The 27,370-nt window shown below is 41.1% G+C and overlaps 1 protein-coding gene across 2 annotated transcripts in view; it reads right to left on the bottom strand.

Annotated features, from left to right (window-relative positions):
• Positions 1 to 774: 774 nt before the first annotated feature.
• The window catches only part of puml (pummelig), a 130,544-nt gene continuing 103,948 nt past the window's right edge, over positions 775 to 27,370 (bottom strand). For both annotated transcript variants that reach the window (XM_067107234.1, XM_067107233.1), the window contains 2 exons: positions 4,944 to 5,098; positions 775 to 917 (listed from right to left, as the gene is read on the bottom strand). In XM_067107234.1, coding sequence (XP_066963335.1) covers positions 796 to 917; positions 4,944 to 5,098 — 277 coding nt within the window. In that variant the 3' untranslated portion in view covers positions 775 to 795. The remainder of the gene's footprint in view (positions 918 to 4,943; positions 5,099 to 27,370) is intronic.

Genomic DNA, 27,370 nt, shown 5'->3' on the forward strand with positions numbered 1-27,370 from the left:
TATCTCAAATGTTTTCCTTTTTATGCCTTCTAATGAAAACTGTAATTTAAAAATGAAACTGATGAGTGAGCCCCTCTATTTCTTGTCATATGTGGCTGGAAAGCTAATGCATTCAACCATTATCTGCTTCCTGAATGTCAGCCTTCAATATCCCTAACATTTTGATTACTTGCATAATCAGCTATATCTGATGCTTTTGTTTCTTTACCATCTGGAAGTCTTGGATGCCACTAGTGCAATAAAGAAATGTTATCCATGCAAAATGTTAAGGAATGGGAAATGTGAAGGGTATACTGTACTCATCGTTTACCTGCATAAATGTACACTTGACTAGTACTCAGTTCATAAAGAGGTAGTGGGAAATGGATCAAAATGCTAATACCAACCAATGGCTGATGGAACTGTATGAGGTACTTCCTGTCTTTTGCAAGGAAGTCAAAGACTTGGATGGTATTACTAAATGTTTTGAATTGTACCTATCAGTAAAAAAAGGTTTGCAAGTATTGTACACTATCAGAAGCTAGACTACTAGACTTTGCTGTAATCCTGAGTTGCAAGTAGCAATCAATAATGTATTATATAAAAAATTAGAAATTCATTAAACAAATTTAACATGAGCCTACAATACTTTTCTGTGTATGTTTAACATATATTCCACAATTACATACTACAGATCAATTACAGACATGGCATTTTTGTTTACATCAGAAAATGAATCCAAAAGTAAAAAGAAATCAAGGAGTCTTGTATTATGAGATTATGAAAAAAGTATGGAAGAAATAAAATCAAATACACTTACGTTGGGTCTTGGGCATTACAGTGATACAAGTAATTTGGTATAACTTCTTCAGCATCCTTTACCATCCCAGAAAATTTGTGAATAAGGTCAGGGCGGGCTTTTTGTAAAAGCTTTGGTCCTATGGGTACAAAATAAGGAAATAAAATACAGAATGAAGGCATTTTCAATTTGCAAAAATATTTTACATGCACAAAATTGTAAGGTAAAATTTCTGAGTGGAGGGAAAAAATTAAATAAAATTTACTTTAAGTGTCAGCACATAATCATTATGAAGATCTGTAAATACTAACTTTAAACATCAAAATTTTATACGAGGAAAAAATAGCTAGTGAATAAAAAGTGTTTTTCACAATGTTTAAGAGTTAAACTTACTCAAGCCTCTCCCTACTTGCAGTGGATCCCCACTTTGTTGCACTTCACTTTAGCATGGATTTTTGTGGAACATATGTTTCAATTACGCGGGAACTTTCACCAATTCACATATTTTTTCATAGAGCAATATTCACTAATTACTGTATTTTCATTTTATTTTCATGACTAAATAGATTTTTATGACAAAAATTATTTACTAATTTTCAAATATTCATAGTAATGTAAACACAGCAAAATATTTATAAAGTTTTTAATACAAATTAACCCAGCCCTATTTTTCCCGAATAGAGCAATGGGAAAAATTCACAGCACGCTTAGTTTTTAAGATTAGTTCATTTTTCATTTTTTGTTTTAGTTTTTTATGCAACCATGACATAAATATTGGAATAAACAGCGCAAAAATAAAACTCGTATATAATTGTATACAAATTTTTATGTTAATGTATTGTACACTAAAAATGATTTTTATATAACAAATTTTAAAACAATCAAAGCAACAGAGAAAATATATCATACAAAATGATTAATGTAAACACGTAAAAAAAGTTTTTTTCAAAATATTTATAAAGTTTGTTGAAAAATGAAGCTAATTCATTGAATAACTAGATTTAGTGTTTTAGCTTACAAAGTTTTCGACCATTTTTGAGTTACAAATTAAATTTTAATTTATCGTGATTTATATGAAATATTTCAAAACTGATAAAAGCTACAACCATGAGTTATTTTTGTTGTATTGTACACTAATCATTTTCATATATAAAAGTTTATGCAATGACTAATATCGGTGCAAATATTCGACTGAGAAAGAATTTAGAGAGTAGAAAATGTTTTTTTTATAAATCGAAATATTGTGCTAGAGACTTACAATTTTTGCAAAATGAAGTTAAACGATTGAATATTACTAGAATGTAAGAGTTTTAGCTTACAATTGCGTTTTTTGACCATTTACTGGTCGAGTTAAAGTTGACGAAGGTTGAAATTTTGGCAGTTATCGTGATGTATGTGAAAATATTTCAAAACTGATAAAGCTACAACCATGAGCTATTTTCTGTTGTATTCTACATGAAATTGCGCATTTTCATATATAAAACTTTAGAAAATAAAAATTGCAAACATTACGACAACATGACGAAAGAATTTTGAGAGCAGTTAGCATCAGGCGTAAGGAAAAAATTTTTTTTCAGAAATTCATCATAAATTGAAATATTGTGCTAGAGACTTCCAGTTTGTTGCAAAATGAAGGTACATGATTGAATATTACTAGAATGTAAGAGTTTTAGTTTATAATTGCGTTTTTTCTGTTGTAGCTAATTCCATATATAAAACTTTATGGGACTAATATAAAACGGTGCAAACATTACGACAACGTGCGTAAAGAATTTCTGGTGCGGAATGAAAAAGTTTTTTCAAAAATTCACCATTAGACAAGTTGCAAAATGAAGGTAAATGATTGATTACAGATAAGAGTTTTATTTAAAATTGTGTTTTTACCATTTGTCGAGTCAAAGTTCAAAGGTTGAAATTTTGGCAGTTATCTGGTTTATTGAAAAATGCAAAAGTTGTATACATTTTCATATATAAAACTTTATGTAAGCTAATATAGCAAAAATATGACGAAAGAATTTAAAAATGAATAACAAAGTTTTTTCAAAAACATAAATCAAAATATTTTATCTATACATGATTGAATATTACTAGAATGTAAGAAGCTTACAATTTTTTTTCGACCATTTCTGGTCTGACCTTTTTTGAAATGCAAAAGACAATTTTGTATAATTATGTCCAATAGCGTTTAAGGGTTAAGTAAATCTTTTATACAAATTAAATAAATCTGTCTTACAGAACGTTTGACCACTAATCTCTTTCTCTCACTGAGATAAGAGAGATTGATTTTTTATGCATATGTGTTTATTGGTATTGTACAGTATAGTTTTATAGATAAACGTGATGTTACTGTGTCACTCACTTTTTTATATTTTCCATGCAATAATTATACAAATTTTTGCATTTCAATAAAAGAAGACCAGAAAATAAAATTAAAGTACAAGTAATTAGCAAAGCATCATAAAACTGTTAAGCTCATTATGGGTTGGGGGCCCTAGAATGAGCTTAACAGGTTTAACCTGTTCAGCTCACTCTGGGGCCCCCAACCCAGAAGGAGTTTAACAAGTTTACATATGATGATTCACTAATTATTTTAATTTCATTTTCCAGTCTACTTTTATTGAAATGCAAAAAGTTGTATACTGTAATTATAGCATGGAAAATATGAAAAAATGAATAACAAAGCAACATCTCATTTATCTATAAAACTATACTGTGCAAAACAATTTTATTTTCTGGTCTTTTATTGAAATGCAAAAAGTTGTATAATTATAGAGCGGAAAATAAGAAAAATGAATGACGCAATAACATCACGTTTATCTATAAAACTATACTGTACAATACCAATAAACATGTATGCATAAAAAATCAAGCTCTCTCTACCTCAGTGAGAGAGAGAGAGAGAGAGAGAGAGAGAGAGAGAGAGAGAGAGAGAGAGAGAGAGAGAGAGAGAGAGAGAGAGAGAGAGAACAGAAATACAAATGCACATTAAAAATATTTAATACACTAGTGACAATAATTGTTTTTACCAACGTAAAATGAAAATGGAACGACTTCAATACTATGAGAGAAAATGGCTATGCTTACTTATACAGGGGTAACTTGATTAGTGGTCAAGTTTTCTGTATGATAGATTTATTTAATTTGTATTAAAGATTTACTGTAATTTGTATTGAACATTTTTTTATATTTTGCTTTATTTACATTAATACTAATATTTGAAAACAAGTAAATCATTCCTATAAGCATTTTAGGTGTATATACTTAAGAGTAACAGTTGTATGGGGTATCTAAGATAATTTTGGGGTGATGGTTTGGGGTGTATTTTTTGTTTGAAATTATATTAAATTGTTTTAGTATGATAATTTAAGGTATATTTTTGTTTGAACTATTAAATTTGGCAGTGAACTGTTAAAATAGGCAGTTGTCAGCATTTTAGTTTAAGGGGTACAGGGTATTTGGCAGTTATAGGCATTTTCAGAGGGGATTTTCCATTTCCGCAGATTTTGCATTTTCGCAGTGGGTTCTGGAACCTATCCCCGCAAAAAAGTGGGGAGCACTGTACTACCATCCAAAAAAACTATAAATTGAAAAACTGACAAAAGCAGGTATGTAGCCCAGAAAATTTCTGATATCCCATATGAATATAAGTCATAAATATAGACAGGCTCTCCCTCTTTCAAGAAGCAAGCCATAATGGTCTCTTCTCCTAAAAATCACAACAAAACATTCTTACACATTCAATACAGCTATGCTAGGTTAGCCTTGAACGGTTCAAACATAGAAAAATAACTGGTATTTTATTCATAATATGGAACTTGACTCGCATTATTTTTAAAAATTTACAGCAACATCAAGCTGACAGAGAGGTTGAACTTGTAAGTGTTTTTTCAGCAGATGACAGACAACTGCACAATAAACCGCAAACAAAACCAAAACTAATGTAATAAATGTGAGTAAACAATAGATTCACCTTTCTCAAGATACGATAATTCCAAAAATTCAAACTACCAAAGTGCCCCAAATAAACAGTGCTAACCCTTTGAAGAATAACTTTAGGCACTCTCTCGGTCTTCAAGAACATGTAATTAAAAGAAATTACTGTAGTAAGTTCTTGTTCAAACAATTAGAAAACCAAACTAAGTAACAGTTTGACATCTAAACTCACCTAAAGGACCAGCTGTTCTCACAATAAATAATGGATTAAATGGCTGAAGTATTGCTCCAATTGCTTTTACCCAAAAAGGGAAGTTGTAACGTTCACCAACATCTAAAGGTCGCTCTGGGAAGCCCCATGGATCAGCCAGAATCAAGTGTTCAACTCTGAAATGCAAGAAAATAAAACAGTACCACTCAAAAGAAAATACTGTATATATAATACACAGATATTTGCTTCATCACAACCTACTGTCATATACAAGCAATCCCCGGGGTACGTTGGACTCAGCTTAGGTCACTCTTCAAATATATTCATCAAAAGTTATTTCCCGGGTTACAGTGAATGTTCAAGGTTCACATCACCAGTCTGATGGAAGACTGGAACTTCAATATGGCTCCAAATGGCAAAATGGTCAAAATTTGGAGGTTTTTGATGAAAAGCTAAATCAAAATGCAGGTTACATCATTTTCAAGACACCCAAAGGATCAAAAGTAAGATTTTCTTATGATTTTCAGCTTAAACCACAGTGCAGGAACAGAACCCCTGATGTAACCTGAGGACTGTGTGCATAAGCCTTAATTTCAAGTCCCAAAGATAAGTGGTACACCAGACTTATCTCTGTAGAGAGAACTCTGATGACAAGGAGCCATCCCTACCCATCAGTTTGTATGCTTTCCAAGTTCAACTTTTGTGAACCTTATATCAATTAATAGTAATGTTTATCTGGATTGATCATTATTAGCATTAGTCTCCATGTTTCTGTTTTTTTATACACATTTTCATAATCAATCATTTAAAATACTTTCAGTGATGGATCTGTAAGTGATAAAAACCTAACAGGTGCCCATGTCTCCAGCTTTCTTGGCTTCAGCAACCTGGCACATGTTGCTGTTTTTTGTCTTGAAAGCAATTTCTTTTTATTCTCTTTGATTTTGGTCTGTGCTGTTAATTAGCTAACAACCAGTTAGCTAGTAGGTGTGTTAACGAATAATCAAAGTAAACGTTACTCTTCTAACATATTTCTCTGATATTGTAGCTGCTGTTTGTCCTCAAAGAATTTACTTTTATGATCACACTAGGCTCCATAAGACAGACCAAGCAATATCAACGAATTCTCTCATAGTTGGTTTTTGCCAGAATAGTGCCTCTGATAGACAGTGACAGAGTCTATAAGGACTCATGGCACGAGGGCTCTTTCTCTTCACTACAAAAATTACCCAGTTTCCTTCACCCTTCTCAAACAGGTGTGACAACAGCTCAAACACAGGCTAAGATCCCCATTACTCATGGTATGTTATACAGATTCACAAGCGCCCAAGAGGAACCAACAGGTTTTAACATAGGAAAAACTATTTTTGGTAGCCGCTGTGAGTTCTCAAAGGAGTTACACTCTCATGGTCCCCCAAAGGATCTATAAGAAAGACCAGTCAATCTCAAAGATTTTCTTCTAGTTGGTCTCAGCCAGAATATAAAGGACAGGAGGGCTCTATCTCCTGTCCTACAACAACTACCTCAGCCTTCCTTGATTTTACTTGCACAGATGTAACAACAGCGAGTATATCTTCCTCATTACATAATGTGCCTGGTCTGTGCAAGATAAATGTTCACCCCAGTCCCATGAATTTTTGTCATGGAAAGTGGGTGGGTTTGAGGATTCACAGCAGTTACCAAAATTGGGTTTTTCCTATGCCAAAACCTGCTTTTTGATAGTGTAGCTGCTGTTCATCATCAAAAGGAGCTTACAAAAGAAACTGACAAGTGACAAAATGGCCTAGTTCCAAATAAATAAATCCCAACAACACAGACAAATTTTTGGCCCAAACTATAGTCACTGGTTATCAACCATTTTCTTTATTCTGGATACTGATTATGGTTTAGCAATACAGAACAGGAAACAACACACAAACCTATGCATGTATTATTCTTTGTGATTCTAAGGTGACTTCCCTACTTATGTTGGGTCTGGCTTAGAATTACTGCATCTTCCCTGTTTCAGGAATAATGCTTCTAATAACCACCCTGTAAATGCGGAGACTTCTTCTAAAGAATCATTTCTGAAGTTAACAATGTACTCACCTTCTGTGTGTCACGCGACTTAGAAAATCTGAGTGATGATCTGCCTTTTTAATGAAGGCCACTAAAATAATACTTGGCCAATGTAGAGAGAGTCTGTTTGTGCTAGGGTGTAGGAAAAATGGGACCATCTGGGATGTTTGCTATGAGATCTAGGTGAACGTTGAGTGCTGGAACCAGGAATAACGTTTTATCCAAAATACTGAGTTCTCTTATCAGAAAAACTGGGGATTTTCCCTTTACAAGGTTCTCATTCTTGGCCAGGAGACAACAGTAAATGACAACTAGGAGTATGTGTAAGAAATGTTGACCCTGTCTAAGAGTAATCTAACCACATTTTCCATACAGACTGGTATGTCAGATAAATGAAGTTCATAGTTTTTGCACTAGGTACCTAGCAATGTTAGATCAATAATCTTCATGGCAGACTAGATTTAAAAAATCCATATGTGAAGGTCACAGTTCAAAAAAGGAGGGTGTGAAGATAACTTCCCCTCCTTCTGTCTGGGATAGAACAGCGGACAATAATGGAATCTATTCTCTCACCCATTACTGAAGAAAAAGGAACCAATAACTATTTGGCTAATTTGGGGCACAAAGTAAGCATTTATGCTGAAAGCTAGCACACTGTTCAAACCCTTTGAAATTTGGGAAAATGGAGGAAAAAGCTATGTCATCCTCCATTTGTTCCAGTCTTGTAGGAGTGCTTCTCTAGCTATTGCCTGAATGTCCTGGTTGAGAGACATACACACACATTGGAAGTTAATGGTTCTTGCATGTGGCAAAGATGTCCACTTCCAGATGAGAACAGGGCAAATAATGCTTGAGAGGGGCTGAGCATGAGCCCAACCTCTTGATATAAGACATTGCAGTCATGCTGTCTAGGAATGACAAAATTTGGGTCCCTTTTGGAGGTTTACATTTTCTGAGATGGAAAGACAGCCAGGAAGCTCATATGACACTTCTTCAGAACAAGTGACCATCTTTCTGCTACCTGACGATCCTCCCAATGGCCTCCCCAACCTGTCAAAGAGGCATTCATATATATTATCACTCAGGCAGATGGGAGTCAGGTGGACCTATTTGCCAGAGACCCCTTCCAGGCCCACAGATAGAGTATCTTCCCAATCTCAGATGAAGGCAACCGCAAAGCTTTTCCTGGCATGTGAGAGCCATACTCAGTTTACATCCTACACTCGCAATCTCAGGATTAGTTCTACCAGAAATGCAAATTATAACAGGCCCAGGCTTTGTTCCATTTGTTGTCTGGAAAAGCTGGGCTTTGCAAGGAATCTTCTCAAGCCCTTCCTCATTCTGGTCTGAGTGCTGTTGGGAAGAGAAAGCCGGCCACAAAGAAAATCCCATCCTCAGAAAACGTCTCTTGGATATAAGGTAGGACTTGACCCTATTTATTAGGAATCCTTTTGACTGGAGTCTGTTGACTACTACTCGCAGGTTTCATCACCATGCTTCTCTGGTGGCTCCCCCAGATTAGCCAATCATCTAGGCAGGCCACCAGTTAAATTCCTTCTTCTTGAACCCCCATAAAATAAATATGACCGGTATAATGTATGTAGAAAAATTTACATAAACAATGCATGTGTTCTGACTTGACAAGTCGAGGATCACCCTTTGTTCAGAGGAATCTTTCTTGGGGACATTGAATTGTGACAGCAAATAAACATATCTTTCTCTATGTTCCCCTTTTAAGCGGGGTCTAGTTATTTTTATTTTTTCTTTTGAAAAAAACTCCTAACCCACTGAAAATTATACTGTGTCCCCAAGGGGATGACCTCCACCGCATGTGATACTAAAGATGACAACCCCAACTATCCAAGTCCTACTGGGCTTCACCTCTTCCCTTGCCTTTAATATGCAGTCCAGGAGTTTATTTTCCTTGGTAGGAGCATCTTTGTCTGCTTTGAAAGGAGTGCTGCTGCCACTGTTGTCCTTTCTTCTGTTGTTGGAGGGATCCCTTAGTGGTGACTTGAGGCTTGTACGGTTCTGATTCATAATGAGCTTTCTTAAGCTTAGGAAAAGGAAACTCTCAAGAGTATTGTTTCCCAGATTCCCCCTTTCCAAGAACAGTATACAGGCAGTCCTCGGTTATCGGCGGGGGTTCTGTTCTGGGGGCGTGATGATAACCGAAAATCACCAATAACCGAAAATCAGCGATTTTCGGGCTTCTCGGCGCCAAAAAGCACAGATTTTCGGTTATTGCCACTGAAAAGCGCCGATTTCCAGTTATTGGCACCTCTGTTAGGTATGTATCTGCGCCAATAAGCGGAAATCAGTGATTTTCAGCGCCAAAAATTGCCGATTTTTGTCGCCAGACAAGAGCTGTAAAACCGGATCGCCATTAACCGAGCCCACCGTTAACCAGGGACTGCCTGTATAGTGTGGTTCTGTTGTGGGGCTCATTCAGTGAGTTGTGCTGCAACATATTCTTCAAACAGGTCCCGACAAAAGGGGGAAAGCTTCCTTTCAAGCCTTATTGAAATGTTCCAGAAAGTCATAGGGCTCCCCATAGGGTCTGCAAAAGTGTTTTGGCTACTGCAGTGAACAATGTTCTGGAAGACTCTGGAGGTCTTTAACAGCTACTTCCAGCATAGTAGTAGAAATTATAATATTAAAGAGGTGGAGCCAAGCATAAAATTCAGCCATGGCTGTCCACAGATTTTCTTGTAGGGGTCCCAAATTGGTGGGAAGCACATGTCCAATGGGATCTTTTTCCTCTCAGAAAAGGAGGACAAGTGTTGTCCATTCCTTTGTAGACCTATCTGATACTGGGACGGCAGAGACATCCTAGTGAAGGATGTGACCCATGGCTAGCAAAGCATAAAGAAGTGCACTTGCCCTGGGCACAGTACCAACATAAAAGATAACCAGACAACTTTGTCACCTACACTGAAAAAAAAAAACCACAACCCATTCACTAAGAGTGGTGGGTGCTCCCGGTACACTGTACCCCCCCGGCTCCCCAAAACTCAAAACTATACAACAAGGTGAAGAGATAGTAGGAGAAATTCCTATGCTTCCTCCCACAGTATCATGCCAGTTACTAAAAATGGCCCCAAGGCACTGAAAATGTTCAAACACTGTTTCAATTTTCATTCAAATAGTGAGACACAAAGATCGATTACACTTTCAGTAGGTTGACTGCAGAATGGAAATAAGGGACATATTGTGCCTGAAAGCTAATGAGGAGAGGCTGCTCTGATGTCCTTAGCTATCTCTTAAAAAGTAGGCAAAATGTCCTTCTGAATCTGAGAGGGCATCTCAGAAATTAAGTCCATTTAGGATGAAGGACAATGCATTCTTAGTCAGTGGGTGAGACAGGTTTTTGCCAGAACACCAGAGGTTATGGATGGCCCTCTGATCTTCAGGTCCTGCTCAGGTAATACCTGAAAGCTCTAACTGGACAGAGAGCTCTCTCTTCTTCCTCAGAGCTAAGGATGTCCATTAAGCTCTTAAGGGAGAAAGAACAGTTCCAGGGCTTGGATGGGCCTCCATTCTTGGCTAAAAATCCAAGGTTAACAAGCAAACCGTGTCTCCTTGTGAAAAACCTACTATTAATCGATGGCTTGGATCTCACTAATATGCTTTTGCAGAAGTCAAGGTCACCAGGAAGGGAGCCTCCTGGTAAGGTTTTGCAGAGAACAGAAACGTAGGGGTTCAAAAGAGGGATCTGTCAGTCACTTCAACACTACGTCCAGGTTCCAGGAGACTGGATATTCCTTCCTTGCTTGGACTTGTCAGAAGACTTGATGAGGTCTGTAAGATTTAGGTACGACAAAAGATCTAGATCTCTCTGCTTAAACACTAAGTTAAGCATAGTTTGACACCCCTTAATGGTGAAGGATGAGAGGTTCTAGATCTCAGATAAGGGAGGAATTCTGCAATTTGGGTCACAGATGTCTCAGAAGAAGAGTTGTAGTGTTTGAGACACCAGTTTCGGAAAATTGCCCACTTAGCCTGGTAGATTTAGCTAGAAGATTGACATCTGCATCTTGCAATAGCCTCTGCATCACATCTTGAAAACCTTTTTCGTTCTGACAGGCTGCTGGACAGTCTGAAGCCTGTCCAGGCAAGAGTGAACCACCCTTGGTGGTATCTCTCAAAGTGAGGATGTCTGAGTAGACACAGTTGGGGAAGGAGCTTGGATAGTCCAAGAACCATAGCAGGTTCAGGAACCATTCTTACATGGGCCAGAAAGAGGCTATGTGGGTCATGGTAATGTTACGATGAGCCTGAAACTTGTTAGCACTTCCTTGACCATGTTGAAGGGCATAAAGGTTAGGAGGTCCAAGTTGGACCGATCTTGCAGCATAGTCTGTTGCCCATGCTAGGGGGTCTAGGGCTGGAGAACCAATGAGAGGGAGGCGAACATTCCTTGCAGAGGCAAACAGGTCCAAAGTTGGTCTGTCCCACAGATTCCATGGACCTCAAGAGACCAGGGGATCTAAGGTCCATCCGGTGGGAAGAACCTGCTCTCAGTTCATCCACCAGAATTTTTAGTTACCTTGAATAAATCGAAAGACTAGAAAACTCAATTTTGATCTGTCCAAAATAGGACATTCTCTTGCCATTTCGTGGAGAGAAAATGAGAACCTCCATACTCAATTTTGATCTGTCCAAAATAGGACGTTCTCTTGCCATTTCGTGGAGAGAAAATGAGAACCTCCATGCTTACGTACGAGTATATATGTTAGGGTTGTGGTCTTGTCTAAATGGACTACCACAGTCTAGATGTGAACTAGGGTCGAGACGCACTGAGGCCCTAAGTCGCTTTCAGCTCTCTGACATGGAAGTGAGGGTTCTGTTCTTCTGGGGACCATGTCCCGGAAACTTCCCAGTTCCCCAGGCGGGCTCCCAAACCTAGATCTGAAGCAATGAGTAGAAGTCTAGGTCTTGACTCAGAGGATAAAGGGACTTCCCTTCCAAAAGTCTATTATCGGACAGCTACCACTGCAGGTCCAACTTTAATCTGGGGTTATGGGAAAAACAAATGTGTCTAGCTGTGTTTCCCTGTCCCAGTTGGTCTTGTGTTCAAAACCTTCAAGCACTTTTCCTTCGAAGGGAATCACAGAAGTCAGTCATCCAGGTAAAGATTGATGTTTATGTCCAGAAAATGAAGTCAAATGCAAGAGGAACGAGGACCCGAGTGAAGACTTGGAAGACCCTGTCCCAGAAGACGGGCCTAAGACACTCTCTGGAGTCCAGACGGGGACATGGAAGTATGGTTCCTGCATATCAAAAGTTTCCATCCAATCGCCCTGGAGAATGCATGACAGGACTGTGGTTTGTCTCCATCTTCAACTTTGTTTCTGTTAAATGAAAAAAAGGGGGCTGTGGGCCATGCAGACTTGCTGACAACCAAGCGAACTTGCAGATCATCGTGCAGACTCACAGACATCAATGCAGACCAGCTGCTGACCCTGCGGACTCTTTGACAGCCATGCGGACTCGACTTCTTATGTGAACTCGATAATGCATAGTGTGGACTTGACAACACCTCGTACAGACTGAAGACATATGTGGAACTGTACATGGCGGAAACTAATATCTGGTAAGCTTAGAACAATCTTGAAAAAGTCCATAAAAGCCACAAAAGCCTGGGCACGGACATAACAGTGGCCTTGCCAAAAAACCAGACTGTGACAAATTCTTCTGCAGAACAGACACAATTCTCAAAACTTTGTCTTGAGGGAAGAGGTGATGTAGGTCCAGGGGCAAAATTAACAGGGTTGATTTGTGACTGTGTGACTCCCTCAGAAGTAAAGAAGCACCAGAGGTCTCTCTTCTTGAGATTTCAAAAGTAAAGAGCAGAAATCTCTAAAGGCCATCTTAATTGTCCTTGTCTGCACAGGACAGGACACAGAGACAATCCGAGGTGATGTCTCTCAGTAAAACCTGAAAGTCCTCTACCTTCTTAGCCAGGGTTCCTGCTGCCAGTCAGGAAAGCTAAGAACTTCAAAAAACCTTGACAAGATCTTCGACAAGGTGGTCTAGTTCCATCAAAGCATGAGAGGGAGAAAAATCAAAAGACATTTGTCTTGCTCCCTTTATGCCCAAAACCAAACTCCCAACTCCTTGAGAGACTTCTTGGAGGACGAAGAAAGGGCCAGAGGAGAGAGCTTTCTTCAACAAGCTCAATCTTGGCACACAAATGTCCTTGTCTGCAAAGGACAGGACTCCAAGACACTAACCCTCGCTTAAAAGGGATCGACATCGGCTCTCTTGAACCATAGGCGAAGGTGGAACAGACTGAAGAGAGACAAAACGCTTGTGAGCGGGCTAAATGGAGCTCAGAGGCCGGAGCCTGATACTGAAGAGGCGGTGCCGGGCAATCGGGGACTGGCGCCGGCCACTTTAAAACCAGAGCCAGGCGTTCAATCAGGAACTGGTGATCAAGAAAAAATGAAAGTGCATTCTCAGAAATGGCAGGAGCCGAGTACTAAGAGATAAACCTGGATGCTCAGGAACTGGTGCCGGGCATTCGGGAACTGGTGCCAGACACTAGAAGGCTGGCACCGGGAGCTCAGGAAGATGCAGAAAAAATTGTCCATGAGTGGGTGCTACAATAGGCATTTAGCGGTGGAAGCCAACAACTAGATAGATTAACCCGAACACTCAGGAACAGGCAACGGGCGTTCCGGAATCGGCGCGGGGTGCTAGGAGCTCACTGGACCCAGGTGTTCGGGAACTGACGCCGCTTGGGAGAGCTGGTCTGAGAGGGTTCATGGAGCTTTCTCTTCTTGTTTGGAGGGTAAGTAAGGTCACTCAACGAAAAGGGCGTGCAGAAGAGAAGGTATCACCATTCCATTGGAAGTTGGACCAAGGAAGAGACAAAGGGAACCACAGCGAAACTGCAGGAAGGCTGTGGGATGGAGCTAGCCTACTTACCGCTTGACAGGAAGCGGAGAACGGTAACCGTTATCTGCGTGAATCTTCAGCGGCCGTGAAGAACCAAAAAACATTACAGCGCTTTCTGTCTGCACTGGAATCCTCGGAACTGGATGATAACTAGAGGTAGAATTGCAAAACTCTCATATGAAGTCTGCCTAACTTGACTAATGTCTCAGTGGATGACAGAGTCCCCAGTAGACTCATCCACTAATGTTCTGAGCAAGAAGAAAAAGGGGCTAGAAACTTGCAGACCGTCTGAAAGCAGCTATGATTCTTTTGGCAGACGGAAAAGCCCGAAAAATCTCAGAGTTGAGATAGAGCTCCAAAAAGAGGACTCTTGCGATGGAGGTCAATAGGGACTTCTGAAGAATGATGATTAAGCCCAGTTCCTGAGTGAGCATATGAAAATGCACATCCAACAAGACGCCCCTTCAGTGGCTGTCTGCCAACCCCCTCAGCCTCCCCTGGACCTCCAGTATGTCTCCTCCCAGGTTTAGGGGAGTATGGCAGGGACTTAGGTCTAGGAGAACTGACAGGCTGGATAGCCACCTCCTCCAGCAATATCCAGAGAGAAGCCTTTTCAGTGGCCGTCTGTCAATACCGGGGAATGTGCAATGGGCTCAACTGAGGGGGGACCAATCCCACCAGCCTTCATTGGACTTTCAGTATGCCTCCTCCCAGGTTTAGGGGAGTGTGACAGTGACTTAGGTCTAGGAAAACCAGCAGGCTGGATAGTCACTTTCTCCACTTGCACAACACTTTCACTGTTACATGGTTGATTTTCCTGTCAACCCTGACTCAACACTGGCAATGGTACGGGATGGAAGCAAGGGAGCCAGGTGGGGGGAATGGAGTAAAAGTAGGAGGGCTAGTAGCAGTAGAGAAAGAGGGAAATTGGAAGAGTTGGCAAAGACTGTTTGAGAGCTGGTGCCGGGTGCTCTATAGCTGACGTCAGGCGTTTGGAAGCTGGTGCTGTGCGCTTGGAGCATGATTCTTGCGAGGATGCCTTCTACTTCCTATTGCTCATCCCAAACATTACATTCAGCACAAATTCTCCCCTTACTACATTTCTGCCCTTACACTTAACTTTTCAGCTCTGCAAAATGTATGAGAGTGATATGAAGATTGTTTATTCTTGGTTGCAACTTTGCTACAGTAGCGAAAATTAGATGAACTTGAATCGGACATATAATAATAATAAAACAAGAAAAAACTGATCCTGAAAGCTATCAAGCTTGAAGGCTACTTGAAATAAGTGATAATACTTCATCAAAATCCAGCTATTCAACCAAAAAACAATGAACAAAGCTGGTACAAACACCCGATGCTTACATCAAGAGTGGCAGAAACTGAATGAAGTTGTCTGCTAAGTCGTTCCTAGTATCCCTATTCCTGTTAGTGGGTGGAGCTGGTTGCCTATACTGAACAATCAAAGCGCAACTGCGATTTTTTTAATTTAAGCTGCCGCGGGAGTGAAACTACTAGCTTGGTAAGTTACTTATATGAAAAGTTTGTTTTTTGGGGAGGAAAATCTGTATGAGATCTGCTAATCAATAGTGTTTTCACTTTACTGGAGTTCAGCCTCATACCCCACTGACTACACCACTCACGACTGAGACTAAGGGCAGCTACATTTCTAGTAAGTGGAGACTTTACTACACCCACAAGTGTTGCATCATCAGCATAATGAACAACCTTGTTTTCCAGGACAACAACCATATCACTTGTACACACCAAAATTAACAGGGGACCAAGAACACTGGCTTGTGGAACTCCAAACACAATAGGCACTGGTTCACTGAAGATCCAATCAACGGCAACTCACTTTTGCCTACCTGTAAGGTAATCTTGAAATAATCCTAAAACATATCCACCCACTCCAAGTTGCTGAAGTTTATAAATAAATGCCTTGTGATATCTAAATCAAAAGCAGTGCTAAAATCTATTTGAATTATTCAAGGTTCTTTTGAAAATGGCATGTCAAATAAGCATCTCGGGTACCTAACTGCTCCCTGTATGCATATTGACTTCTATATGTATATACATAGCTATACTTTCTGCTCGTGTGGCAGCTTAAATTTAAAATCTGCAGTAGCGCTCCAATTGTTTAGTGTAGGTGACCAGTCCCACCCACTAACGGGAATACTGTACCAGGAACGACTTAGCAGAAAACCTAATTCTATTTCTGCTCTTATGTCCATCCAAAGAGAGGAAGGCAGGCTCTGATTCTGTAATTACTTGGTAAGTTTACATGAAATTTAATTTTATTACAAAAATATAATTTTCATATAAGTAACTTACCAAGTAATTACATAGCTGAATCCCACAATGATAGGGGGTGGAATACAGGGACATATTCCATTCCAAAACATTATTTAATGAACTTGAAATAGACATACTTGCTAGCATTGGAAAACAATGTTTGTCATTCGTTATCAGCTAAGAGAGCTATTGCAGGAGAACACTGCCTTTGGTTGGTGCCCATCTTAACTTGTAGTGGTGCGGCAGCATAACCGAGGGTCACCTCTACTCAAGTGGGAGCTTTGCAGTGAAGGTGTATTCTGTTGGCTACCAAAGCATCGTTAAGTGCCTTTGCCTTGGGCGCAGTACCAAAAAATAAAAGCAACCAAACAATTTTGTCACCTTCACTGAAAATAAACAACTACCCATCCACTGAGAATGGTGGGTGCTCCAGGTACGTTGTACTCCTCCCTCCTTCCCCAAAAATTCAGCACCTTACTACAAGGTGAAGAGATAGAGGGAGAAAATCATCTGCTTCCTCCCTCAGTGCCATGCCAATTACTAATAACTGTCCCAGGGTGCTGGAATTTTTTTTTCACACTGTTTTGACTTCCAAGAAAAAATTTAGAAGTGAAGAACTAGAGTATTGCACTTCCAGTGGGCCGATTGCCAAACAGAAGTGAGTGACATAACGAGACTGAAAGCTAATGAGGTAGAGGCTATTCTGGCATCTTAGCTTTCCCTTTAACAGGTAAGCAAATCGTTCTCCTGAATCTCAGTGCATCTCAAAAATGAAGTTCACTGGAGATGAAAGACAATGCGTTCATAGACAGAGGGCGAGACAGGATCTTGTCAGGACACCCTAGGTATGGATGGCCCTCTGATTATAAGGCTTACTCAGGTAAAACCTGAAAGCTCAAACTAGACGTTTTGCTTGCTCTCCCACAGCCAGGAATGTCCGTCAATTACTTAAGGGAGAAAGCAGGGATCCTGTTTCTTTCTTAGCCAGGAAAATGTAGCATTAAAGCACAGACTGTCTCCCTCAGCAGAATCTGTTCATTTGTCTATAGTCTGAGGCTCACTAACTTGTTTGGCATTTGCCAGGGCTACAGGGAACAGTTTTCTAGTCAAGCTGAGAGACGTGGAATGGAAAGGCTCGAAAGAAGGGCCTGTTAATCACTTCAGAGCTACGTCTGAATTCCAAGATACAGAGTCGACTCTTCTCTGCCTTAGAAGTCTTGAAAGACTTGATAGGTCATTAAGATCTTGGTTAGAAGATAAAACTAGACTTTTATGTTTAAATACTAAGCCTAGCATTTCTTTATGCCCCTTGAAGGTGTAAGAAGAGAGCCCCTTTGGCGGTCCTCAGGTATAGGAGGAGTTCCGCTATCTGAGCTAAAGAGGAATCCACAAAAGAGATGTTATAACTGTTACACCATCGTCAGAAGACTGCCCACTAAGCTTGGAGTACTTGGAAAGAAGACTGATGTCTGCATTTTGCAACAGTCTCCACAGCCGGTCTTGAAAAATTCACTTCTTCCAGGCAAGCTCCCGGACAGTCTGTAAATCTGTCCGAGAAAAGAGTAGCCCATCCTTAGTGGTATCTTTTGAAGTGAGGTTGTCTGAGTAGATATGGATTGTGGAGGGTGTCATGGAGAGTCCACCAACAACCATATCTGAACCACTATTCATGGTTCAGAACAGGGCTAAGAGGGTCATCGTCACCTTGCGATGAGCCTGAAAACTTGTTCAGCCCTTCCTTGACCGAGTTGGAATGCAGAAGGGCGTAAAAGTCCAGGTTGGACCTAACTTGCAGCATGGCGTAAGTTGCCTGTGCAAGAGGGTCTAGGATTGGAGAACAAAAACAGGCAGGTAAAGGTTCCTTGCGGCGGCAAACTGGGCCAAAATCAGCCTGTCCTATATATTCTACAGATTCTGCCAGACAAGGGGATCCAAGGTCCACTTGGTGGGAAGGACATGCTTCTGATAGTTCAGTGCGTCCGCCAGAACTAAACAGTTTACTCCGAAAAAGTCAAAGTGACTGGAAAACTTGATTCGATATGTCCATCATAGGAGTTCTCTGCTGACTGGAGAGAGAGAGAGAGAGAGAGAGAGAGAGAGAGAGAGAGAGAGAGAGAGAGAGAGAGAGAGAGACTCCTTGCTTCCTCTTCTCCATATGGTTGGGGACTGTGGTCTTGAAACAAGATTACTACAGTCTAGGTGTGAAATAGGGTCAAGAAGCATTGACGGCGTAAGCAAAAAGCTTTCAGCTATCTGACAGAGATGAGAATATACTTAGGACTGTGGTCTTTTAACAAGATTACCACAGTCTAGGTGTGAAGTAGGGTCGATAAGAACTGAAGCCGTAAGTGAAAAGGTTTCGGTTATCTGACAGGGATGAGAATATTATGTTCCTCTAAGGGCCATGTCCTGAAAACTACCCAGTTCCCCAAGCAGTTTTCCAACCCAGATCCTAGGCATTTGAATGGAAAACCAAGTCTGGGCTCGTGGTATGAAGGAACTTCCCTTCCAAAGGTTTACGTTCGGACAGCCATTGCTGTAGGTCCGACTTAATTTGGGGCTAAGGGGACACAAAAACGACTCCAGCTGCGTTTCCCTGTCCCAAATGTTAAAAACCTCTGAGCACTTTCCTTCGAAGGTGATCGAAGAAGTCAGTCATCCAGGTAAAGACTGAAGCTGTAAGTGAAAAGCTTTCGGCTATCTGACAGGGATGAGAATATTATATTCTTCCAAGGGCCACATCCTGGAAACTACACGGTTCCCCAAGCAGGCTCCCCAACCCAGATCCAAGGCATCTGAATGGAAAACTAGGTCTGGGCTAGTGGTATGAAGGAACTTCCTTTCCAAAGGTTTACGTTTGGACAGCCATTACTGTATGTCCAACCTAATTCAGGGCTAAGAGGACAAACAAACATCTCCAGCTGCATTTCCGTCCCAAATGTTAAAAACCTCTGCACACTTTCCTTCGAAGGTAATCGAAGAAGTCAGTCGTCCAGGTAAAGACTGATGTTCCAGAACATGAAGTCAAATGCTAGAGGAGTGAGGACTCGAGAGAAGGCTTGCCGCAGAGAGGGCAAAACGCAGATCCTTGCACTAAAGGACCCTGTCCTGCCAAACGGACTTGAGATACTCCCAGAGTCTGGTAGGGACATGGAAGGATACTTCCTGTATAACCCAAGGTCTTCATCCAAATGCCCTTGGAGATTGGATGACAGGACTGTCTGGTTCATCTCTGTTCTGAACTTCGTCTTCTATTCTACGAGGAAAAAGGGGCGTTGTGGGCTGTGGAGATTTGCTGACAACTATACAGACTCGGAGAAAACTGTAGGAACTTGCAGATCCTCATCCTAACTCGCAGAGAACTATGCAGACAAGCTGCCAACACTGCAGACTTTCTGACAGTCATAGGACGCTTGGACATTTGAGCAGGCTCGATTATAATGGACTCACTCACACCATGTACAAGCCGAAGACATATGCGGAAAACACAGAACTAGGCACAGGCATAACTGTGGGTTTGCCAAACTGGGACAAATCCTTCTGCATAAAGACACAATTCTCTCAACTGTGTCCTGAGGGAAGAGATGCTGTAGGCCTGGAGGTGAAATAACAGGGCTGAATACAATTGTGTGACTCCCTCAGTAGTAAAAGAGCACCTGAGTTTTTTCTTTTTGAGATTTCAAAGTCAAGAGCGGGAATCTCTAAAATACCTGTCAATCATCCTTACCCACACAGGACAGGACTCGGAGACAAAACCGAGGCAATGTCTCTCAACAAAACACTGGAAGTCTATTATCTTCTTAGCCAGTGCTCCTGCTGCCTAAGAGGAAGGAGCTTTCTTCATGAAGCTCAAAAACACTGGACATATATGTCCTTGTCTGCAAAGGACATGACTCCTAGACACTGTCATGGAGGTGGTGCCTGGTACTAAAAGGAGAACCTCTCTCTGTGCAGGCAAATGCTCTCCACATGGCAGGAGACTGATATTGAAGAACTGGAGCCAGGCTATAGGGGACTGGCACCGGTCATTTAAAAAAAAGAAAAACTGGAGCCTGCCTCTCAATCGGGAACTGGTGCTTAAAGAACGGTAGTTGTCGAGCATTAATGAGCCGGGAACTCAGGAATTAGTGCCGAGTGCTCAAGAATTGGTGCCGGGCACGCAGGGACTGGCTCCAGGCACTGGAAGGCTGGCACCAGGCACTTGGCAGCTGGTGCCAAACTCTTGGCAACTGGTGCCAAGTGTGCATAGCCAGTCCGTGGGAGTTCGGGAGTCGGCACTGGGCACTTGGAGACTGTGACTGACGTATGTCGCTTGGGCGAGCACACTGGGTGCTCTTGTGGGCACCTACAGTAGACAATGATGAGGAGTGTCTCTTATTTGATGGGCACCAAATACTGGCGCTATGGTGAAAAGTAATCCAGGCTGTGCTAGGCACTGAGTAAGGAATGAGAGAGGGATCTCTTGTCCATTTCGACAGAATAGGAGATGGCTTGTTGCTGCTACGTCTTTTCAGGGGATGGGACGTGCCAAGAAAACACCTAAAATGCCTCATGTCGGGGCTCTCCGAGTCCGAAGACAACTGATGGACACTAAACAGAGACGCCCTTCCAACAGCAGTCCGAGGGTCTTCCACTACTTGAACTATGAGCAACAGGTTCTACTGAGGTGGTGACTGCCCATGGGAACCCCACTAACCTCCTTTGGACCTTCAGTAGATCTTCTCTTTTCCATCTAGGAGCATCAGGGGGCGCTCCAGAGCCACTGGGCTCTCGGGTGCTGGACGCTTTCGAGCGCTGGAAGAGTGTTTTGGCATCAAATACTGGCACTCTACAACTGGAAGTTGAGGATAAAAGCTCCATGGACTTCCAAACTGGAATCTGTATCACTAGAGGAGAACTAAAGCACATTCTTTTGGATGCCTTTTCAATGGTTGTCTGCCGAGGCCTGGGGCCAAACAACAGGAAAGACTGAGGGGGCAAACTCCCTCGGACTTCCTTGGACTGCCAATATATCTTCTCCCAGGTTCAGGGGAGCATGACAGGGACTTTAGGTCTAGGAGATCCGACAGGTCGGATAGCCACCTCTTCCCCTAAACCTCCGGCAAGACACCTTTTCAGTGGCTGTCTGTTGCAACCTGGAAATGTACAACAGGTTTGACTGAAGGGGGGCAACTACCCAAAGGACTTCCCATCAGCCTCCATTGGACTTTCAGTATGTCTCCTCCCAGGTTCAGGGGAGTATGACAGTGACTTAGATCTAGGAAAACCGATGGGCCTGATAATCACCTCCTCCACTGCGTAACACTTCAGTATCAGAAGGTTAACTTCTATTAACCCAGACACAAGACTGGTAAAGTGATGTGAAGGAAGCAAGGGAGCCAGCGCAGGAGAAGATAAGAGGACTAGTAGCAGGAAAGAAAAATTAAACGCAGGAGAGTTGGCACCAGATGATTGGGAGCTAGCGCCGGGCACTGAGTGCTCCCAGGTTGTAGCTGGCACCAAGTGAGCTGGGCACCATGGAAGCTAGTAGCTTGGGTAGCCAGTGAGCGCTCTGGGAGCTCAGCACCGATTCTTGTCTGTCAAGAAAGTCTATTTATCCAAAGGCCCATCACCACCAAAATAAGTAATTTCTCTCCTTACTATGTTCTGCCCTTACACTTTTTCAGTTCTCTGCAAAGGAAAGTGTAATAAGATGTTCTATTCAATTCTTCACCGACAACTGATTTGAAGTACACAAAGTACCGTCACACAAAACATATCTCAATTCCTATCAAACATTATTTGAGACTTGCCGATATGTATTCACCACCGAAAACATTGGTTCTGTAGTGAACACGATATTTTATGTAATAATATACTACTCGTAAAGGAGAGTTAATCAACTGATTGCAAAATTGTTGTGGCGAAATATGATAAACTTGAATCAGATCTTGACAACAAAACAATAAAATAATGATCCTGTAAGCTGTAGGCTTGAAGGCTACTCAAAGTCAACAATAATATTTCACGGAAATCTGGTTATCCAATCGGCAAATAATAAACAGAGCTGCTGTAGACACCCGATGTTTGCACCAAGCACAGCAGAAGGAGAATGAGGTTGTCTGCTAAGTCGTTCCTGGTATTCCTGTTAGTGGGCGGGACTGGTCAGCTACACTAAACAATCGGAGCACTACTGCGGATTTTACAATCTATACTGCCTCACAAGTGGAAAGTATAGCTACATGATTACTTGGTAAGTTACTTACATGAAAATAAATTTTTCAGCAATTTTGGAGAGCAATGGGAGAATAGAATTTGGCCTGTACAGTAAAGCCCCCGTATTCGTGTCTCACTATTTGCGGACTCACCTAGTCACGGGTTTCTCTGTGGAACGTATATACACACTACTCGCGGAAAATTCGCCATTCGCAGTATTTTTCACTGAGAAATATTAACCAATTACTGTATCATATCACTTTCATGACTAAATGCACATTTTGATAAAACTATTAAAATACTCAGGTATAAGCATTTTTAGACGGTTTTTTTGTGTTTAAACTATCAAAATAGGCAGTTCTAAGTGTTTTTAGAGGGTTTTTAAGTATCTGCGGATTTTAGCTATTCGAAGGGGGGTGTGGTACGCATCCCCCACGAATATGGGGAGTTTACTGTAGTTACTGCAGTCTGCTACTCTTTGGAAAAGGCACTGTACTGAGCTTGTGCTCGTTCGCAAAGATACTACGTCAACCTAATAATCTACTAATCTTGGGAGACAACATACTAGAAACCTTTTTAAAAAACAAAGGACAGGAACCATCAGGATATTCTCCATCCCCAGCTATTAAGATTATCAAGATTTTTCTTAACATCCCTAAAGTGAAATGCAAACTTTGTAAGAATAGGTTCAGGATGACAAGTATCAAGGAGAGGGACATCCTCAGCTGATTGCTTAGCTTCCAAAGTTTGATGAAGCACCCTTAGGGCCAATAACTAATCTATCATCATCTGTTATTAGTGGTGGAATGGAAGACGAGCCTGACCCAAAGATAGATGATGCCAATTTTGTTCCACCACAGATAAGGCTGAATAATTCCTTCAAGTCTCCTCTTTATGGAAAATTCTATTTGCAGCATGGTGAGACTCACCAAAAATTGTGTAATTTTCAAGTGAACGATTTTGTCTCTATGTGTTGAATTTGGTCTGTTTGTCAAGGTAAGCTCGTCTAAGTGTATCACCAAACTGTGGCTGGTCATTTGTCCTGATCTTGAGGACCTTTCTAGGTCATACCTTACTAAAATAGCCATTAGCATTTCACTCAACTACTTGGGATCTGGATTGAATATGGCATCTGAAATACTTATTAAGTGCCTGGCAAGTTTCAGGAATGCAATCCCAGTTGGCACTAGACTTCAGCCAGACTATTTTTCCAATGGTGGCATTAGGAATATACTCATTGACAGATCTGTCCATCTCAATGAATGGCACAATGGTCGGAAGTGCCAATATACTCGCTGACCTTAGACTTGACGACAGCTGGAACATCTGTGATTACTAGGTCTAATCTGTTACCAGAAATGTGTGTAAGTTCCTCAATTTGCTGGACAAAATTGGAGGATAGACAGAACTCAAGAGCAGGCCAGCCATGTTGATCTGTGGAATTCAAATTAAGCCACTGGCTGTACTTTGCACTGCAGTCGACAAATAATGAAGTGTTTGAATACTGTGACTGAGCGACACTGATTCTTTCCAACAGGCAGTCAGACATACATAGAATTGTCAGTGATTAGAACGAAGTACTTTAAACAGCAAATACATAAACATTGTACAAATTACTGAAAATCTTAAAACAAAAAACTTCATGGCAACTACACTCCAAGTTTTTCTGACGCTAAATAAGTAGTCTGGATTTAGTGTATACAGCCATACCTTGCACAAGGGATGTTATGACAGTAAATAAAGTCAAGACAGCCATAGCCTGCACATGGAATGTTATGACAGTAAATAAAGTCAAGACCAGCAAACCCTGGGATTGAAAACTCAACCTTTGTCTTGTTACTATTTGGAAGTGTCTCAGATAAAAATATCAGTTGGTAGTTATGGGCACAACTCTGCAGATCAAGAAAATTTGACCTTCAGCCTAGAATATTTGGGTAAAGTACTCTGCAATTTTTCTTATAGTAATGAGTAGCAGGCCCATTTTGCTGCATCCACTGACCAGCCTGGTTGCTCCAGCTCTGCTCCTGTCACATGCAAAGTCCTGTCTGCAAGTGCACCTCCCAACAATTGGTCTCGCTCCCTAGCTGGCTCATGTGAAGACTACCCTGGCCCAGGCCATACCTACAGTAAGTAGCTTTACCTACTCAGCTAACTGACTCTCCCGAAACTCTTATTATCCAACCTGCATCGGTTGCTGTGCTGGAGCCTCCTGTCCCATACCTTGTAACAGTTTCTGCCCTGTCATTTACCCAACCAGTGACCACTGTTGACTCTAAGGGAAAAGAATTTTTTAAGTATACTAAGAATATTTATATCCTTGCATCATCACAGCTTTGGACTTTTGTTTGGCTGGACTCTTGGAAATTGCACCACACCTCCGACAACAGCTCCTGGACCATTCCAACTAAGACTACACCTGTGCACCTAGCTCTGACAGTACCTGTTATAACAAACCTGTTCTCAGTTTTAACTGAATTGCCTATTTCAAAACTCGGCATGTTTTCTTCTGCACCTGTTGATGTTCAGATAAATTGGCTGAAGGATATCCCACTTCCTGGACCAAGCAGCTGGTGCCCAGACTCCCTTCCATCCTTCCCTGGCAACTGTGACCACTGAAAAGCATCCAGTCTCTTGTCTGGGAATCCTTAAAAGCAATGACCAATCTTAATAAGGCTCTCCTAAGGCTTCATCTTCAGTCTCTCAAATCCTTAAAAGCAATGACCAATCTTAATATGGCTCTCCTAAGGCTTCATCTTCAGTAACTCAGTCTCGTACTGTAACACAGGAAAACACTGACTCAGGTAGGTACTGCATCCAAAATAATCATTTATCTTGCCATTCATCTTATGGAAGCAAAAGGTATTATTTTAGCTCTAAAATCAGGGACCACACTAGTGTTTACAATCTCAGGGCTTACAAAGAGATGTCTAGTTATGATAATCCTTGAAAAAGCAATTCCTTTTTGAACTTAGCACATCTTTGCCCTCATGCATCTAGACCTTCAACCAGTTTACTCTAAATATATTGAGCTTGTGAGTTAGCACAGAGACCTCTAATTCAACCTCTTGGAATGATCCTTAGGTGATGTGCCACCTTCTCAAAGGAAAGAAAGAGGATCCCAACTCCAGTAATCTGCGTAGCTCTGCAACTCCAACCATGTAACAGGCAGATAATCAACCCCCTAAAGACCACTACAGAAGTACATTTATATTACTGACCTGCCCAACTCCTGAAACCTCATAATACCATCGGAGAGGATATGATTTGACTGCCAGATACAGTGTTGCTGGAACTGCAAACAGATGATAAAGACCCGGACAATCTTAGGGCCCTGCAGGATGAACCCTCCTTTTTAAAAGCACTTGACTGGTCTACAAAAAGAAAAACTGAAATGCCCTTCTTAGCTGTTCAAAAAGTCAAGACCCAATGAAAGGGGTGAGTTGACAAGTGAGGTCTAACATCCTGCTGGCTAAGCCAATCTAAGTCATTCTCCATTACCTGATGCAACAACCAGAGGGGAGAGAAACTAGAATTGATTATGACCAATACATGGGGAATCTGCATTCCTTCTTGCAACAACATCATCTAATATGTCTTCACAGGCTGACAACAGAGAAAAACTTGAATGGAAAACAACAGACATTCAAACCAGCGGTTCACCTGAAAGGAATGGGTTACAGACAGTTCAAACTAAATTAATACAGCTATCATAATAGAGAGGTAAGATTCACTTCAAAAAAAGCAGTTTCAAAACCACTAATTGACAACTGTTATTTATTATGACCATTTTCCTAGATGATTAATTGATTTTACTTTATTGTGAGACTTGTGAACATACTCAGTTTGCCCCACCCTAGAAGGATAATTTGTGCTCGAGTTAAATTTTATATTTTTAATAGTGCAGTCGCTTGTTTCATCCTCAAGGGAGTTACCCTTCCATGGTCTTCCAGAGTTCCATAGTAACCAGACTAATATCAAAGAATTCTCTTTTAGCTGGTCTTGTAGCTGGGTATTGTGTTGTAATGATAAACACTATAACATGTGATGGAGTATGTAATGGACTCAAAGATAGAGCATTTTCCCTTATCTTCAGCGAAGCTGAACCCAATTTTCCAACGTCAAAACCTGCAAGACGAAGAAGTGACTACTGCTCATGCACGTCCACCATATTTCTAGAAACGGACCAGCATGGGACCAGGGAACCATTGCTCTGTTGGTCAAAGCAGGATGATCCCTTGCCCAAATCCAATGCCTCTTCGTCAGGGAAGTGGGAGGGTTTTGAGGACTCAACAGTGACTAACAAAAATAGGGTTTTCCTACGTGAAAACCTGATTTTTGATAGTGTAGTCACTTCTTTCATCCACAAAGAGCTTTACAAAGAAATTGACAGGTGACGAAAGGCTTAAACTCTCAAATTTTAATCCCAACAACCCAAAGAAAAAACATTTCTAGTCCGAGGTCAAGCCACAAGTTTGAATCTTTATTCTAAACACCCATCATATTTTGGTAACAAAGAATAAGAAACTAAACATGAACTTATGTTTTTAGGGTGAAGTTCTGCAGTGACTTACCTAAACATGATGGGTATGGTTCCAGTATTGTCACACCTTCCCCAGCGATAATCAGTATACCCACCTGTTAGGAAGACCCCTGGTTTCCCGCTGATACACAGTGTAGTCAAATTTGTTCAAGCTCGTGGCAGTAATGTTTTAAAAATACTGTCTCTGATGACCACCCTGTACATTCGGAGACTTCTTCGAAAGAGACATTTCTGAACAAGGCCAATGACGTACTTACTTTCCTAATATCATGTGACCCAGGAAAAGAGTGTGGGGTTGCCTTTTTAATGAGGGACACTAAAATTATTCTCAGCCCTTATGGAGGGAGTGGTTTATTCGTGCTAGGGTGTAGGAAAACCAGACCTTCTGGGATGTTTGCCGTGACATCTAGGTAAACCTTAAGTGCTTAAACCTGACATTTGTCTGTTAAAGTGAGTT

The sequence above is a fragment of the Macrobrachium rosenbergii genome, chromosome 8 (assembly GCF_040412425.1).
Source record: "Macrobrachium rosenbergii isolate ZJJX-2024 chromosome 8, ASM4041242v1, whole genome shotgun sequence".
Lineage (NCBI taxonomy): Eukaryota > Metazoa > Arthropoda > Malacostraca > Decapoda > Palaemonidae > Macrobrachium > Macrobrachium rosenbergii.